This window comes from Carcharodon carcharias, chromosome 12 (genome assembly GCF_017639515.1).
Source record: "Carcharodon carcharias isolate sCarCar2 chromosome 12, sCarCar2.pri, whole genome shotgun sequence".
Lineage (NCBI taxonomy): Eukaryota > Metazoa > Chordata > Chondrichthyes > Lamniformes > Lamnidae > Carcharodon > Carcharodon carcharias.
Window position 1 is genome coordinate 16,906,619 of NC_054478.1, and position 17,268 is coordinate 16,923,886.

At 45.6% G+C, this 17,268-nt stretch overlaps 1 protein-coding gene across 1 annotated transcript in view; it reads left to right on the forward strand.

Moving 5' to 3' along the window:
* The first annotated feature begins 2,832 nt into the window (after positions 1–2,832).
* The window catches only part of LOC121285072 (anion exchange protein 3-like), a 178,421-nt gene continuing 163,985 nt past the window's right edge, over positions 2,833–17,268 (forward strand). The window contains exons 1-3 of the mRNA XM_041201194.1: positions 2,833–2,998; positions 6,650–6,726; positions 14,389–14,548. Of these exons, the coding sequence (XP_041057128.1) occupies positions 2,833–2,998; positions 6,650–6,726; positions 14,389–14,548 (403 nt within the window). The remainder of the gene's footprint in view (positions 2,999–6,649; positions 6,727–14,388; positions 14,549–17,268) is intronic.

Here is a 17,268-nt window from a genome sequence, read left to right on the forward strand (position 1 = left end):
AGCAATATAAATACTGTTACTACAAGAGCAGGTCAGAGGCTAGGAATTCTGAGCTGAGTAACTCACCTCCTGACTCCCCAAATCCTGTCCACCATCTACAAGGCATAAGTCAGGAGTGTGATAGAACCTTCTCCACTTGCTTGGATGTGCGCAGCTCCCATAATGCTCAGGAAGCTTGACACCGTCCAGGACAAAGCAGCCCGCTTGATTGGCACTACATCCACAAACATTCACTACCTCCACCACCGATGCACAGTAGCAGCAGTGTGTACCATCGACAAGATGAATTCACAAAGGCTCCTTGGACAGCACCTTTGAAATCTCTACCATCTAGAAGGACAAGGGTAGCAGGTAGATGGGAACACCACCACCTGGAAGTTCCCCTCCCAGTCACGCACCATCCTGACTTGGAAATATATTGCCGTTCCTTCACTGTCGCTGGGTCAAAATCCTGGAGCTCCCTCCCTAATAGCACTGTGGGTGTACATACACCACATGGACTGCAGCGGTTGAAGAAGGCAGCTCACCCCCACCTTCTCAAGGGCAACTCAGGATGAGCAATAAATGCTGGCCCAGCCAGCGAAGCCCACATCCTGTGAATGAATAAAAAAAAAAAACAATCCTTTGTGCTTTTATTTTGTTAATCAATCTCCTGTTGGTGACTTTATCAAAAGACTTCTGAAAATCCATCAACTCTCCTTTACCAATTTTTGTTAGTAACACCCTCAAAAAACTCCAACAAGTTTGTCAAGCATGATTTCCCATTCGCAAATCCATGCTGACTATGCCCAGTCAGGCCATGATTATTCAAGTATCTACTGATGTAAGGCTAACAGGCCTGTAGTTCCCTGTTTTCTCTCTCCCTCCCTTAAGCAGTGGGGTGACATTTGCTACCTTCCAATCGTCAGGAACCATTCTAGAATCTATGAAATTTTGGAAAATGATCACCAATGCATTCACTATCTCTATAGCAACCTCTTTCAACACTCTGGGTTACAGGATATCAGCCCTTATCAACTTTCAGTCCCATTAATTTCTCCAATACAACCTTCTTTCTTATACTAATTTTCTTCAATTCCTCACTCTCTTTAGCCCCTTGGCTCTCTAAATCTGGAAGATTTCCTGTATCTTCCGCAGTGAAAACAGACACGAAAGAATCATTTAGCTTCTCTCCCATTTCTCTATTCCACATTATGAATTCTCCTGACTGCCTGCAATGGACCCACATTTGTCTTAGCCAAATGCTTCCTTCTTACAACCTGCAGAAGCTTTTTTGATCCAATTTTATGTTTTTTTGCTAGATTGCATTCATATTCTATTCTCCCTTTACCAGTTTCTTGGTCTTCCTTTCCTGTATTCTAAAAACCTCCCAATCTTCAGGTTTACTACTATTTCTGGCAACTTTATAAGCTTTTTGTTTTAGTCTTATACAATTCTTAACTTCTTTTGTCAGTCACAGTTGACTGACTTTTTTGGGTTTTACACCTTTAAGGAATGTATAGGTGCTGTAAGCAATGTAATAGTTCTTTGAAGACTATCCATTGCCTATGTAAAGTCATACCTTTTAATGTATGTTCTCAATCCACCTCAGCCAATTTGTCCCTCATGCCTTTATTCAACTTAACACACTTGCTTCAGAGTGAACTACCTCACTTTCAAACATCATGTAAAATTCTATCATATTTTGGTCAGTCACCCCTAAAGGTTCTTTTACAACAAGATTATTAACTAGCCCTTTTTCATTATATAATACCAGATCTAAAATAGCCTGTCCTCTAGTTGGCTGCTGAACATACTGCCCTAGAAAACCATCCCTAACACACGCCAGAAACTCTTCTTTCATAGCATTAGTGCTCAATGGTTTACCCAGTGCATATGCAAATTGAATTCACCCATGATTATTATATTGCCCATGCTACATGCTTCTCTCAGCTCCTGATTAATACCGTGCCCTGCGTTACTGCTTCAGGGGGTGGTGGGGAGTAAACTGCAATCTTCGTGGGGAGGGTGTATGTGGGGTGGGCAGGGTTGTGATGCAGGAGTTAAAGGCTACGAAGACAAACAAAACTAGCTTATCAAAACATACGTTAAAACAGAGTCCCCCTTTTCTAAAGTTAGCTCGGTTTTGGAATGTTTGAAGCTATGGAAATTCAGAAATACGGAACATAAACTCTATGATGGGCTTTGGTGTCCAAATACTTATGTGCTCTTGCTAATCGCAAATGTTTGGGTGCTGCCGTTTGGGGAAATTGATGACATGGATGCCTGTTCTGTTGCTTGCAATGTTAAACGATAGCTGAATGATTATCTTGAGCATGTTTGATGCCAAATTACGGCTAAATGTTTGTTTCTGAGCGCGGTTGAGATCAAATGATAGTTAAATGACTGCTTTCAAGTACAACCGATGTCAAATGAGTGCAAATGAATGCTATTGAATGCAAACGATGTCAAAATGTTCTGGTAGGTCCAGCCCCCAGATCACCTCTGATGAAGATGCTGAGGGATCCATTTGTAGAAGAGGCATCGCTGCGTTCATCTGCACCCCCCCCACCAGTGCAGATGCACACCCCTTGGCGGGCTCTAGTTCTAGAGTAGGCTCGGGTTCACAACCCGATGGTCACCTCAGGGACGCAGGTCCAGGTGACGCACGCAGGGGCAGCGGCAACTGAGGTCTCTGACACCCAGAGGATGGCTGGAGACCGGGCCCCCACAGAGCCTGAGTCCATTGATGAGCCTCTGCAACCGGCCGTCAGAGACATGTTGGAGACGCGAGAATAGGCAGGAGAACATCAGACAGAGTAGTCAGAGGCCGTCACCAGACAGGAGCAAAGCATGGAGGAGTCCATCCACGTTCCGTCTGATGCTGTGGCTCCGGTATGCGAGCACATCGAAATCTCCTTTGGAAGGGTCCTGGCCCCCTTGGAGACCCAGATCCAGCAGAACGCACAGTTTCTGCCGGATTTGCACTCGGACCTGCACTATGTTGCTCTAGTCACGGGTGCTTTCCCGCAGTGGCTAGGCGAGAGGGGATGAGGCATCTCGACCCTCCAGGTGCCCCTGCTCCTCAAGGAGTCAGAGAGGGGCCTTCAGGCACCCAAAGAGAGGAGGAGCATCAGCCAGACAGGATACCTGGAGCAAGATACCCTTAGCAGGCTGGGGCCCTCCTGGCCTCGTGCCTCCAGACAACGGCCACCAAAGCCATCTCAGATAGTAGTCAGCAGGTTGCTTCTGCCTCTGTTGCAGATATCGGGGCTGCACCAAGACATAGTAGTTGTGTAAGAAAAAAATTAAGAAGTTCTGAAAGCACAATGGTGGCATGGGTGTTCATTCACTGTATATAATTCTCACCTCTGTAAGTATATTTCACCTTTATCTCTCAAAGTCTCAGGTACCAAATGGCTCATCAAGGTGATTGCAATGCCCCATGTTCATTCAATGGCACCAGATTCAACCCCCACCCCCACCCCAACCCAATCATAGAACCATAGAAAAGTTACAACACAGAAGGAGGCCATTAGGCCCATCTTGTCCAAGCCAGCCTGAGGACACCCAGATGCCCTTTCCAATTCCACCTTCCTGCACCCGGCCCATAGCCCTGCAGCTTACAGCACTTTAGGTGCAGATCCAGGTACTTTTTAAAAGAGTTTAAAATTTCTGCCTCTACCACCAACTTGGGCAGCGAATTCCAGACACCCACTACCCCCTGTGTAAAAAAGTTCTTCCTCATGTCCTTCCTACACCTTCTGCCACTTATCTTGAATCCATGTCCCCTGGTCGAGAATTCTTCCTCAAGGGAAACAATTTTATCCTGTCCACAAAGCCAATCTTGTCTCTCAGTTCCATGTACTCTCACTCAATCTCATCTCAGTCAATCACCTTTAGTTCCACATCAGCGACATGATCAAAGGCACTTCCAACTTGGAAATGATGGTTAGGACAATGCACATGTGAGCCTTGCATCTGTGCATCACATTGTGTGACCCCATGATCATTGTTCTTGTGAAGTTATTATCCTGGTGCTGTAACACTGAAGGCTTTTTTTGTGCGAGTAAGTATTTTTTGCCAGCCACGCCTCAGTCTTTTCACCCAGGTGCACTCTGTAATGGCCTTCATTTTATGACTGTGGAGTTTTGGTTCAAGCATTAATCATCATTGAGCACCATAGCCTTTCATGCTTCCCTGCATTGTTATTTTGTTAACACTTTTGAGGCTGAACAGTCCAGTCCTCTTTTATTAGTTCCCACACTCCCCATGCATGACGATGGAAGTTTTTGAAATGTCTGCTAGACAGGAATGAGCGTGTGATGTCAGTGGTGTGTGCTCATCCTGCTGATGCTGGCCAATGACCTCTGAGGATGTTGCTTTGTTCCTGACTGGCTGCCTTTTGCTGCCTGACAGAATCACTATGTTGGGTTACAGAATGCCATTTGATATTGATTTTGTGACATGACTGTGCGATCAGTGTCTTAGGATTTATAGCAAATATGGACAATGTGGAGGACTGTAATGGTATGAAAGTGATGCTCTGGCACAACTCCTGAGTGCTCATCAGGATCCATGAGAGGAATAAGTTATCATTGACTGCTGTGTCAAAACTCACTAGGCCATGTCTCTCCCAGACGGTATTGAATAACAAGGGGCATATTTGGATTGTCTCTTGTTGGAGCTGGTCATTGCCTGGCACTTGTGTGGTGTGAATGTTACTTGCCACTTATCAGCCCAAGTCTGGATGCTGTCCAGGTCTTGCTGCGTATTGGCACAGACTGCTTCAGTATCTGAGGAGTTGCAAATGGTGCTAAACATCAGTGAATATCCCCACTTCTGACCTTATGATGGAGGCAAGGTCATTGATGAAGCAGCTGAATATAGTTGGGCTTAGGATACTATCCTGAGGAACTCCAAACTCTGTACATTTACACAGTGACTGATCCTTAGACTCCTTAGTTATTCAGCAAGCTATGTCAAGTCTGGAAAGGATGTTTCCTCTTGTGGGTGAGTCCAGAACTAGGGGACACTGTTTTAAAATTAGGAATTGCCCTTTTAGGGCAGAGATGAGGAGAATTATTTTCTCTGAGGGTCGTACAACGTTGGAACTCTCTGCCTCCGACTGCCATGGAGGTCATTGAATATTTTTAAGGCAGAGGTAGATAGATTCTTGTTCGGCAAGGGAATCGAAGGTTATCGGGGGTAGGTGGAATTCAAAACACAAACAGATTAGCTGTGATTTTACTGAATAGCAGAGGAGGCTTGAGGGGCTGAATGGCCTACTTCTGCTATTTCATATGTTCGTATGAATGTTCGAGTAGTTGGAACACTTTTTGCACATTTTTGTTGTCTAGGGAATGTGATGAGTTGGGTGTCATTTTCACAGATATGCCGCCCACAAGAGAACTGAGTGAACTATTGGAAAGCCATTTACCATGTTTTCTCACTTGTGACACTGTCTCGGAGGCAACAGTGAGGAACACTTATTCCATGAAAGCAGTGTCCCTTTAAAAGTTCTTAACTTGGGTGGTAAGTTAATGGGCGAGCCCCAGCGTGAGTCACAAGGTAATATTTTACTGTGCAGTTGTTTAAGGGTGCGTTGCTACCCAGACGAGGGGTCAGCATGTTAATTGGCCAGGCTGCAGCAAGAAGCCCTTGTTATGATCGGTAGCTGAGCAATTATTTGTTGACATCTGTTAAACCTTCAGAAGGTGCAGTCACACCAGACTACAACAAACAGGTTAGAACAATGAAAGAAGCAATGTTATTGCTCATAGATCAGTAAAGTGAAGAATTTATTTCATACTCTCTCTGTCTCTCTCTCTCTCTATTTCCATCTCTCTCTCATTCCCTCTGTCATCCTCACTCTTTCTGGTTCCCTGTCTCTCTCTGTATCATTCTGTCTCTCTGCCTCTCTCTCCTTATATGCCTGTGTCCCAGTGTTCTCCGTCTCTTTATCACTTTTAATTTGTCTCTTTATCTCTGCCATTCTATTTGTCATTCTGTCTGACTGTCTGTCTGTCTGTCTTTCTCTATATCTGTCCCTCTTGTTCTCTCTCTCTGACTTTTTGTTCATTCTCACTCCATCTCCCTTAGTCTCTGTCTCTCTCTATCTATCATTCTATTTGTCATTCTGTCTCCCACTCTCTCCCTCCCTCTCTGTGTCTCTCTCCCCACCTTTGTGTCTCTCTCTCCCCTCACATACCCTTTTCCCAGTGTAGTCTCCCTTTTTCTCTCTCTATCTTTTTCTATCTGTCTCTCCCCTCATATATCTGTGTCTCAGTGCTGTCTCTCCCTCTCTTCTCTTGTATATCTGGGTCTCAGTGCTTCTTTCTCTGTCCCCCTTTCTTTCTCTCTCTATCTTTCTCTGCTCATATATCTGTGCCTCAGTGCTCTCTCTCTCTTTATCTTTTTCTCTCCATTCGTATGCCTGTGTCCCAGTGTTTTCTCTCTCTCTATCTCTCTTTCTCTCCCCCTCTCTAAATTTCTCTCTCCAGTTGTATATCCAGGACTCAGTGCTTCCTCTCTCCTCTCTCCTCTCTCTTTCTCTACTCTTATATCCGTATCTCAGTGTTTTGTCATTCTCTCTCTCTCTTTATCATTCTCTCACCACATGTATATCCGTGTCTCAGTTCTCCCTCTCTTGACCTGTCTCTCCTTTCAGGTTATGCCATCGTTAAGGTTTGTGGTGAAGACGATAGTGAAGGAGAAGGGCTGATTGGGCAGCACTCTGAGCCCCCTGTACCGTCACAGTGAACCATGGCAGCCGGTGGGGCAAGGGAACCAGCAGATGTCCCTGCGTGTTTACATCTGGTGAGTGATGGCTGGTGACATGGGGAAAGGAAATATCAGGAGATGACAATAGAGGGGTCAGTCACTGTCAGGGTGACAGGGCCGCACTATCGAGAGGTCAGTCAGTCACACGGTGACAGGGCCGCACTATCGAGGGGTCAGTCAGTCACACGGTGACAGGGCTGCACTATCGAGGGGTCAGTCAGTCACACGGTGACAGAGATAAAAACAAAAAACTGCAGATGCTGGAGATCCAAAAAAAAGCAGAATTACCTGGAAAAACTCAGCAGGTCTGGCAGCTTCGGCGGAGAAGAAAAGAGTTGACGTTTCGAGTCCTCATGACCCTTCAACAGAACTAGGTGAATCCAAGGAAGGAGTGAAATATAAGCTGGTTTAAGGTGGGGGGGGTGGGGGGGCGTTGGGTTGGGGGAGAGAAGTGGAGGGGGTTGGTGTGGTTGTAGGGACAAACAAGCAGTGATAGAAGCAGATCATCAAAAGATGTCACAGACAAAAGAACAAAAGAACACATAGGTGTTGAAGTTGGTGATATTATCTAAACGAATGTGCTAATTAAGAATGGATGGTAGGGCGCTCAAGGTACAGCTCTACTGGGGGTGGGGGGAGCATAAAAGATTTAAAATATTTAAAAATAATGGAAATAGGTGGGAAAAGAAAAATCTATATAATTTATTGGAAGAAACAAAAGGAAGGGGGAAGAAACAGAAAGGGGGTGGGGATGGAGGAGGGAGTTCAAGACCTAAAGTTGTTGAATTCAATATTCAGTCCGGAAGGCTGTAAAGTGCCTAGTCGGAAGATGAGGTGTTGTTCCTCCACTTTGCGTTGGGCTTCATTGGAACAATGCAGCAAGCCAAGGACAGACATGTAGGCAAGAGAGCAGGGTGGAGTATTAAAATGGCAAGCGACAGGGAGGTTTGGGTCATTCTTGCGGACAGACCGCAGGTGTTCTGCAAAGCGGTCGCCCAGTTTACGTTTGGTCTCTACAATGTAGAGGAGACCGCATTGGGAGCAATGAATACAGTAGACTAAGTTGGGGGAAATGCAAGTGAAATGCTGCTTCACTTGAAAGGAGTGTTTGGGCCCTTGGACGGTGAGGAGAGAGGAAGTGAAGGGGCAGGTGTTACATCTTTTGTGTGGGCAAGGGGTGGTGCCATAGGTGGGGGTTGAGGAGTAGGGGGTGATGGAGGAGTGGACCAGGGTGTTCCGGAGGGAACGATCTCTACGGAATGCCGACGGGGGGGGAGGTGAAAGGAAGATGTGTTTGGTGGTGGCATCATGCTGGAGTTGGCGGAAATGGCGGAGGATGATCCTTTGAATGCGGAGGCTGGTGGGGTGATAATTGAGGACAAGGGGGACCCTATCATGTTTCTGGGAGGGAGGAGAAGGCGTGAGGGCGGATGCGCGGGAGATGGGCCAGACACGGTTGAGGGCCCTGTCAACTACCGTGGGTGGAAAACCTCGGTTAAGGAAGAAGGAGGACATGTCAGAGGAACTGTTTTTGAAGGTAGCATCATCAGAACAGATGCGACGGAGGCGAAGGAACTGAGAGAATGGGATGGAGTCCTCACAAGAAGTGCCTCGAACAGAGGCCCGAACAATCTCCATCCACCACTACTCTCCTCCGTCTGGCTGAACTTGTTCTCACACTGAACAATTTCTCCTTCAACTCCTCTCACTTCCTCCAAATAAAAGGTGTGGCTATGGGTACCCGCATGGGCCCCAGCTATGCCTGTCTCTTTATGGGGTACGTGGAACATTCCTTGTTCCAGTCCTACTCCGGCCCCCTTCCACAACTCTTTCTCCGGTACATCGATGATTACTTCAGTGCCGCTTCATGCTCTCGTCGGGACTTGGAAAAATTTATTAATTTTGCTTTCAATCTCCACCCCTCCATCATTTTCATGTGGTCCATCTCTGACACTTCCCTTCCCTTCCTTGACCTCTCTGTCTCAATCTCTGGTGATAGACTGTCCACCAATATCCATTACAAACCCACCGACTCCCACAGCTACCTTGACTACAGCTCCTCACACCCCGCTTCCTGTAAGGACTCCATCCCATTCTCTCAGTTCCTTCACCTCCGTCGCATCTGTTCCAATGATGCTACCTTCAAAAACAGTTCCTCTGACATGTCCTCCTTCTTCCTTAACCGAGGTTTTCCACCCACGGTCGTTGACAGGGCCCTCAACCGTGTCCGGCCCATCTCCCGCGCATCCGTCCTCACGCCTTCTCCTCCTTCCCAGAAACATGATAGGGTCCCCCTTGTCCTCACTTATCACACCACCAGCCTCCGCATTCAAAGGATCATCCTCCGCCATTTCTGCCAACTCCAGCATGATGCCACCACCAAACACATCTTCCCTTCACCCCCCAGTCGGCATTCCGTAGAGATCGTTCCCTCCGGGACACCCTGGTCCACTCCTCCATCACCCCCTACTCCTCAACCCCCACCTATGGCACCTCCCCATGCCCACGCAAAAGATGTAACACCTGCCCCTTCACTTCCTCTCTCCTCACCGTCCAAGGACCCAAACACTCCTTTCAAGTAAAGCAGCATTTCACTTGCATTTCCCCCAACTTAGTCTACTGTATTCGTTGCTCCCAATGCGGTCTCCTCTACATTGGAGAGACCAAACGTAAACTGGGCGACCGCTTTGCAGAACACCTGCGGTCTGTCCGCAAGAATGACCCAAACCTCCCTGTCGCTCGCCATTTTAACACTCCACCCTGCTCTCTTGCCTACATGTCTGTCCTTGGCTTGCTGCATTGTTCCAATGAAGCCCAACGCAAAGTGGAGGAACAGCACCTCATCTTCCAACTAGGCACTTTACAGCCTTCCGGACTGAATATTAAATTCAACAACTTTAGGTCTTGAACTCCGTCCTCCATCCCCACCCCCTTTCTGTTTCTTCCCCCTTCCTTTTGTTTTTTCCAATAAATTATATAGATTTTTCTTTTCCCACCTATTTCCATTATTTTTAAATATTTTAAATCTTTTATGCTCCCCCCCCACCCCTACTAGAGCTATACCTTGAGTGCCTTACCGTCCATTCTTAATTAGCATATTTGTTTCGATAATATCACCACCTTCAACACCTCTGTGTTCTTTTGTTCTTTTGTCTGTGACATCTTTTGATGATCTACTCCTATCACTAATCCTAACCACTCCACCCCCCTCCACTTCTCTCCCCCAACCCAACACAACCCCCCGCACCCCACCCCCCCCACCCCCACCACCACATCTTAAACCAGCTTATATTTCACTCCTTCCTTGGATTCACCTAGTTCTGTTGAAGGGTCATGAGGACTCGAAACATCAACTCTTTTCTTCTCCACTGATGCTGCCAGACCTGCTGAGTTTTTCCAGGTAATTCTGTTTTTGACATGGTGACAGAGCTATGGTATCGAGTGGTCACACACATTGCTTTCTCCTTATCAATGTTTGTTTCTCTGGTTTTATAGTCACAGGACTCACGGTGATTGAGGTGAACTAAAGGTAATGAGGTGCCACTCATGCTCAGTTTATACGCTTGCCTCTAGAATCAACCTTCTGAGAGGGCAACAGCACAGGGGTTCTCCTGGGTATGGAAGGAATGAAGAGGGTTAATATGTCAAGCCAGGATTATGAGAGAGTCAGGGCTCTGTGTTATCAAAGATCTCCTTAACTTTTGAGCTCCCCAAATAATCTTTGGCACAGATTGTTTTCCAGTATAGTCACGCTCCCAGACAGCAAGTTGATTGAATGCCTCCTGAGCCCGAAATAAAATAAAATCAATCTTGTTTTCTTCATAATGGAAGCTGATGCTCCCAGTGCAGTACTGAGGGAATACTGCATTGTCAGAGGCGCGTCTTTCAGATGTGACGTTAAATCGAGGCCCTGTCTGCCATTTCGGGTGGACCTTAAAAATCCCATGGCCACTATTTTGAAGAATAGTAGGGGAGTTTTTCCTTGGGGTACTGGCCAGTATTTATCCCTGAATCAACATCACATAACAAAAAACAGATTATCTAGTCATTGTCACATTGCTGTTTGTGGGAACTTGCTGTGTGCAAATTATTTTCTGTATTTCATACATTACAATACTGACTGCACTTTAAAAGCTGTTCATTGGCTGTAAATTGCTTTGGGACACCCTGAGGCCATGAAAGGTGCTATAGGCACATCATTTCTTTCCTTCGGTGGCTAGCAGGTATCAGTGATTGGCTACTGGGGGGGTCCAAGCTCCAGCTCGTCTTTCCCCTCTTTCACTCAGACATCCTGAGGTCAAATCAGGCACTCTCTCATCATCATTATCATTGTCACTCAATAAAGGACAGAAACTGAACCTTGGACTTTTTGTACTCTTAGTTCAACATAGGTCTTCTATTTTTAACACTTTTTATTTGACATAGTCAATAGTAAAAGCATTTGCAACATGGTGATCATTCCTATTATCCTACACATTCATCCTCCACCCCTTTCCAGCTATAGAAACGGCCAAGACTAAAATATTATCAACTTTGCCACCATTTCACCATTCCGCAGGCAATCCTTCAACACTTAATCACAGAATCACAGAAAGGTTATAGCACAGAAGGAGGCCATTCCACCCGTCTTGTCTGTGCTGGCCATCCGATGGAGTAAATTACCTGGAGTCACTTTCCCACCTTCCTCCTGTAACCCTGCACATTCTTCCTACAAAGGCTACAGTGACATAGATGGGTTGAATGAGTGGGCAAATGGAGTATAATGTGGGCAAATGTGAAATCGTTTATCTTGGCAGGAAGAATAAAAAAGAAGCTTATTCTCTAAATGGTGAGAGATTGCAGAGCTCTGAGATTCAGAGGGATCTGGGTGTCCTAGTGCATGAATCACAAAAGGTTAGTGTGCAGGTACAGCAGGTAATTAGGAAAGCTAATCGAATGCTATCATTTATTGTGAGGGGAATTGATTGCAAAAATAGGAAGATTATGCTTCAGTTATACAGGGCACTGGTGAGACCACATCTGGAGTGTACAGTGCTGGTCTCTTTATTTAAAGAAAGATATAAATGCATTTGAAGCAGTTCAGAGAAGGTTTACTTGATGAATACCAGGATAGGGCAGGTTGTCTTGTAAGGAAAGGCTGGACAGGTTAAGCTTGTATCCACTGGAGTTTAGAAGAGTAAGAGGTGACTTAATTGAAACCTTTAAGATCCTGAGGGGTCTTGACAGGGTGGATGTACAGAGGCTGGTTCCTCTTGTGGGCGAATCTAGAACTAGGGGTCACTGTTTAAAAATAAGGGGTCGCTCATTTAAAACAGAGAGGAGGAGAAATTTTTTCTCTCAGAGGATTGTGAGTCTTTGGAACTCTCTTCCTTAAAAGGCGGTGGAAGCAGAGTCTTTGAATATTTTTAAGGTAGAGCTAGATAGATTCTTGATTAACACGGGGGGTGAAAGGTTACCGGGGGTAGGTGGGAATGTGGGGCTGAGGTTACAATCAGATCAGCCAAGATCTTATTGAATGACAAAGCAGGCTCGAGGGGCTGAGTGGCCTACTCCTGCTCCTAATTCTTATGTTCATATATTTCAGATAATAATCCAATTCCCCCTTGAATGCCTCAATCGAACCCGCCTCCACCACAGTCTCAGGCAGAGAATTCCAGATCCTAACCACTTGTGTGAAATAAGATTTTTCTCATGTTTCTTTTGCCAATCACTTTAAATCTGTGCGCTCTGGTTCTCAACCCTTCCCAATTCCCTATTACCAATGGGAATAGTTTCTCCCTATCTACTCTGTCTAGATCCCTCATGATTTCGAACACCTCTATCAACCTTGCATACAAACATACATTCAACCATACAAATTGGGAACAGGGATAGGCCACTCATCCCCTCAAGCCTGCTCTTCCATTCAATAAGATCATGGCTGATCTAATTGTGACCTCAACTCCACATTCCCACCTACCCCCTATAACTCTTCACCCAGTTGCTTATCACAAATCTATCTAGCTCTGCCTAAAAAATATTCAAAGACTCTGCTTCCACTGCCTTTTAATGATGAGAGTTCCAAAGACTTCAAAAACCATCTCTTCTCCAAGGAAAACAGTCCCAACTTCTCCAATCTTTCTAAGTAACTGAAATTCCTCGTCCCTGGAACCATTCTTGTGAATCTTTTCTGCACCCTCTCCAACGCCCTCACATCCTTTCTGAAGTATGGTGCCCATCAAAACATGACATCAAAAACTGAACCCTAATTTGTTTCCCATGAGATTTGTTATTCTGTCGCACTTTAAAAACTGATCAAAAATACCAACTTGATATTCCTTTCCGGAGATAAACATCCAGAGAGCCTCATAATGATAATTTAACACCAGTATACATGAATCTACTGAATCCACTTTGACAATTTAATTTTCCTTCTGATTTTAGTTTAATTTTTTTTGTCTTATTAACACACCTGTTTCATGATCTATCTCAGATGATCTGCAGGCTACTTACATGTGACTCTGGCAAATTATTTATTCCTACATTGCCCCAAATTGCTTAAGGCAGTAATCTTGACAACAAACTTACTTTAAAGGTGTCATAAAAATGTAATGAATCATTCCAAGGCGCTTCACAGGGGCAAATATCAAAGATCGTTTGACACCGAGTCGGATAAGATGATATTAGGACAGGTGATCAAAAGCTTGGGCAAAGAGAGGTGGATTTTAAGGATCGTCTTAAAGGAGGAGCAACGGAGATGCAGAGAGGGTTAGGAAGGGAATTCCTGAGTTTAGGGTCCACACACCTGAAGGCACAGCTGCCAATTATGGAACAAGTGGCCAGAATTAGAGGAGCACAGGTATCTTGGAAGGTTGTGGGGCTGAAGGAGGTTACAGAGATAGAGAAGGTGGGGGTGGTGAGGGCTTGGAGGGATTTGTAAACAAGGAAATTAATTTCATAAGTGTGCATTCCAACCCACCCCCAGTAGTTGGACTGGGAGTCAGTGTAGGTCAGCGAGCATGGAGGGTGATGGGTGAATAGGAGTTGGTGTGAGTCGGAAAAAGGGCAGCGGAGTTTTGGATGACCTCAAGTTTATGAAAGTTGCAAGATGCAATGCCAACCAAGAGTATATTAGAAAACCCAGGGAGATCCCAGGAACAGTTCGCTGGTCTTGATTAAGGAGGGGACCACAAGGCTTTACCATTTTTTGGGATAGAAAGAGGCAAAGAATCAGCTGCAGTTCCCCCTCCTGATCAGGATCCCGGGAATCCTGTTGGGCTGGCTGTTGAGCGACAGCCAGATCAGACTCAGCTTGTGATGTCCTGCCTGGTCAAGTAAGCTCCCAATGCTCACTTGTGAAAATCAGGCAAAGTATTAGAGAGGGTTACCTGGGCTCCCTCGATCCAGACTTCAGGAAAGCAGTGTGGAGGTGGGGGGTGGGGAGAGGGTGGCGCAGGGGAGTGGAGGTGGGTTGGAATACACACTTACCCCTACATACATGTGTGCATTGGCCCACAAACATCTATGTGCAAGTGCTGATCATGTCACCGGCTCTTAACTGTAGAAAGTGCGAATAGGGTAACATGCTTTGTGCCTAAGGCAATTACGATCACTGCAGTAAGCTGCCACAACCACTCCTGTTTGCAGGCCGATGAAGAGGTCGAGAAGCCAAGTGTGGAAGAGGAAGAGGAAGAGGAAGAGGAAGAAGAGCTGGACAAGCTGTTGGGCATCGAACGACTAAGCGATCTGATCAGTGAACGCCCTCCACGGGAACCTGAGAGAACCTACAATGAAAAGGACTTTGAATGTAAGTGTGTGTGCGGGTATGTGTGTGTGTGGGTATGAATTGTTGGTGTGTGCATATGAGAAAATGTGAGTGTGTGTGGGCATGTTTGTGTGTGGGTGTGAATGTGTGTGAGTGTCTGCGCACATGAGTGTGTGTGTTTGAGTTCTTTGTGTGTACATGCGATAGAGTGAGTGTGTTTGTGGGAGAGAGTGAGGATGAAAGAATGTGTGGATGCATGTGACAGAGTGTGTTTGTGTGTGTGTGTGCATTTGTGTGGATGTAAGTGTGAGTTTTGTAAGTGAGGGGGAAAGTGTGAGAGAATGTGTGTGGGAGAGCATGAGTGTGCGAGAGTTTGTATGAGAGAGAGTGGGTGTGAATGTAAGAGAATGTGTGTGCGTGGGGCAGAGTGTGTGTGTGTGTTTGTGTGGATGTAATTGTGAGTTTTGTGTGTGGGGGGGATGTGTGAGAGAATGTGTGTGGGAGAGCATGAGTGTGCGAGAGTTTGTATGAGAGAGAGTGGGTGTGAATGTAAGAGAATGTGTGTGCGTGGGGCAGAGTGTGAGGGTGATTGTGTGTATTTAGGAGAATGTGAGTGTGAGAGTGTGTGTGTGAGTGAATGTGGGTGTGAACGCAAAAGAATGTGTGTTTGTGTGGCAGCGTATGAGGGTGAGTATGTGTGTGTATGAGAATGTGTGTGCGAGAGCGTGTGTTTGTGAGGGAGAGTGAGAATGTGAAAGAGTGTGTGTGTGTGAATGTGTGTTTGTGTGAGAGAGTGTGAGTGTGAGAGAACATGTATGTGTGTGTGTGCATGTGTAGGAGAGTGAGAGTGTGCAGGAGTGTGTGCGAGTGTTTGAGTTTGTTTGTTTGTATATGCCTATCCTACATGCCCTGGACCCTCCTCCCCCCAGAAAAAAATCTAATCATCTGCATAAGAGTGAATTGTGCGATGATTAGCAGACATAGTGGACGGGAGCCTGTTCCATTCAGTCAGATCTTGGCTGACCTGTATATCAGCTCCAATTTCCCACCTTACCCTTGATATCCTTATCTAACAAAAATCTATCCATCTCAGCTTTGAAAGATCCAAAGTAAAAGCCCATGGAATCCAAGGGAAAGTGGTAAGTTGGATCAGTGACTGGAAGGAAAGGTATTTTTGTGCCCAGCAGGCTGTTCCCAATGGGATTCCACTGGGCTCAGTACTGGCCCCCTGCTGTTCCTGGTATATATCGATGATTTAGACATAGTATAGGGGATACGATTAAGAAGCTTGTAGATGCTGCAAAAATCAGTTGATGATGGGCTTTTACTTTTCTGACCAGGCTGCCAAACTCTAACCAGAAATCTGCTACCCTTATCCAGTCTGGCTTATGTGTCCCTCCAGACCCAACAGCAATGTGGTTGACTCTTAACTGCCTTCTGAAATTTTTGTTGGATAAGGATATCGAGGAATATGGTGAAGGCGGGAAATTGGAGCTGATATACAGGTCAGCCAGGACCTGACTGAGTGGAACAGGCACCTGTCCACTATGTCTGCTAACCATCACTCAATTCACTCTTATGCAGATGATTAGATTTGTTCTGAGGAGAGAGGAGCGTCCAGGGCGTTGAGGAGAGACACATACAAACAAACATACACACACAAACAAACACACTCATGTGAATTAGGAAGAAATGGGGGCGGGGGGGGGTGGATGGTGTAGCGGCAATATCACAGGACTAGTAACCCAGAGGCTCGGTCTAATGCTCTGGGGGACATGGGTTCAAATCCCACCATGGCAACTGGCAGAATTGAAATTCAATTAATAAATCTGGAATATAAAGCTAGGTTTAGTAATGGTGACCATTAAACTATCACTGACTGTCATAAAAAGCCATCTGGTCCACTAATGTCCTTTAGGGAAGGAAATCTGCCATCCCTACCTGGTCTGGCCTCCATGTGACTCCAGACCCACGGCAATGTGGTTGACTCTTAACTGCCCTCTGAAATGGCCTAGCAAGACACTCAGTTCAAGGGCAATTAGGGATGGGCAGCAGATGCTGGCCTTGCCAGCAACACCCACATCCCATGAAAGAATAAAGAAAAAAAGGTAGCTGTGAACTGCAGGATGATATCAATGGACTAGTCTGATGGGCAACAGCATGGCAAATTGAATTCAAACCAGGGAAGTGTGAGATAATATTTGGGGAGGACAAACAAAACAAGGGAATACACAATAAAGGGTAGATAATGAGAAGTGTGGAGGAACAGAGGGACCTTGAAGTACATGTCCTCAGATCCCTAAAGATAGACGGGTAGATGAGAAGACATACAGGATAATTTCCTTTACTAACCAAAGCATAGAATATAAGAGCAGGGAGGTACGCTAGGACAGTATGAAACACTATTTCAATTCAATTTCCCTTTGTTGTCCATGTTATATGGAAATTAATTTCAGGTGCATAGCTTGTTCACCAAAAAAAACCATACATAAATGAATGGTAACAACAAAAGAAAGAAGATTACCCTAGCACATGGATTTAACTTTAATTAAAATAGGTATTAAAAACAATTCCAATACATTAAAATAATCAGTCAGTGAGTCCTACCCTGGCTGCGTCTCCTCATCCATACATCAAACTCCTGTTAAAGGTTCTTACAGAGGAGGATACAAAATAGTTCAGGAACCGATTTTTCCTGCATCTGAGGGATTGTAGCCCTTTCCCTGAGCACATCCAACAGTAATACTGAGACAGAGGGTGTT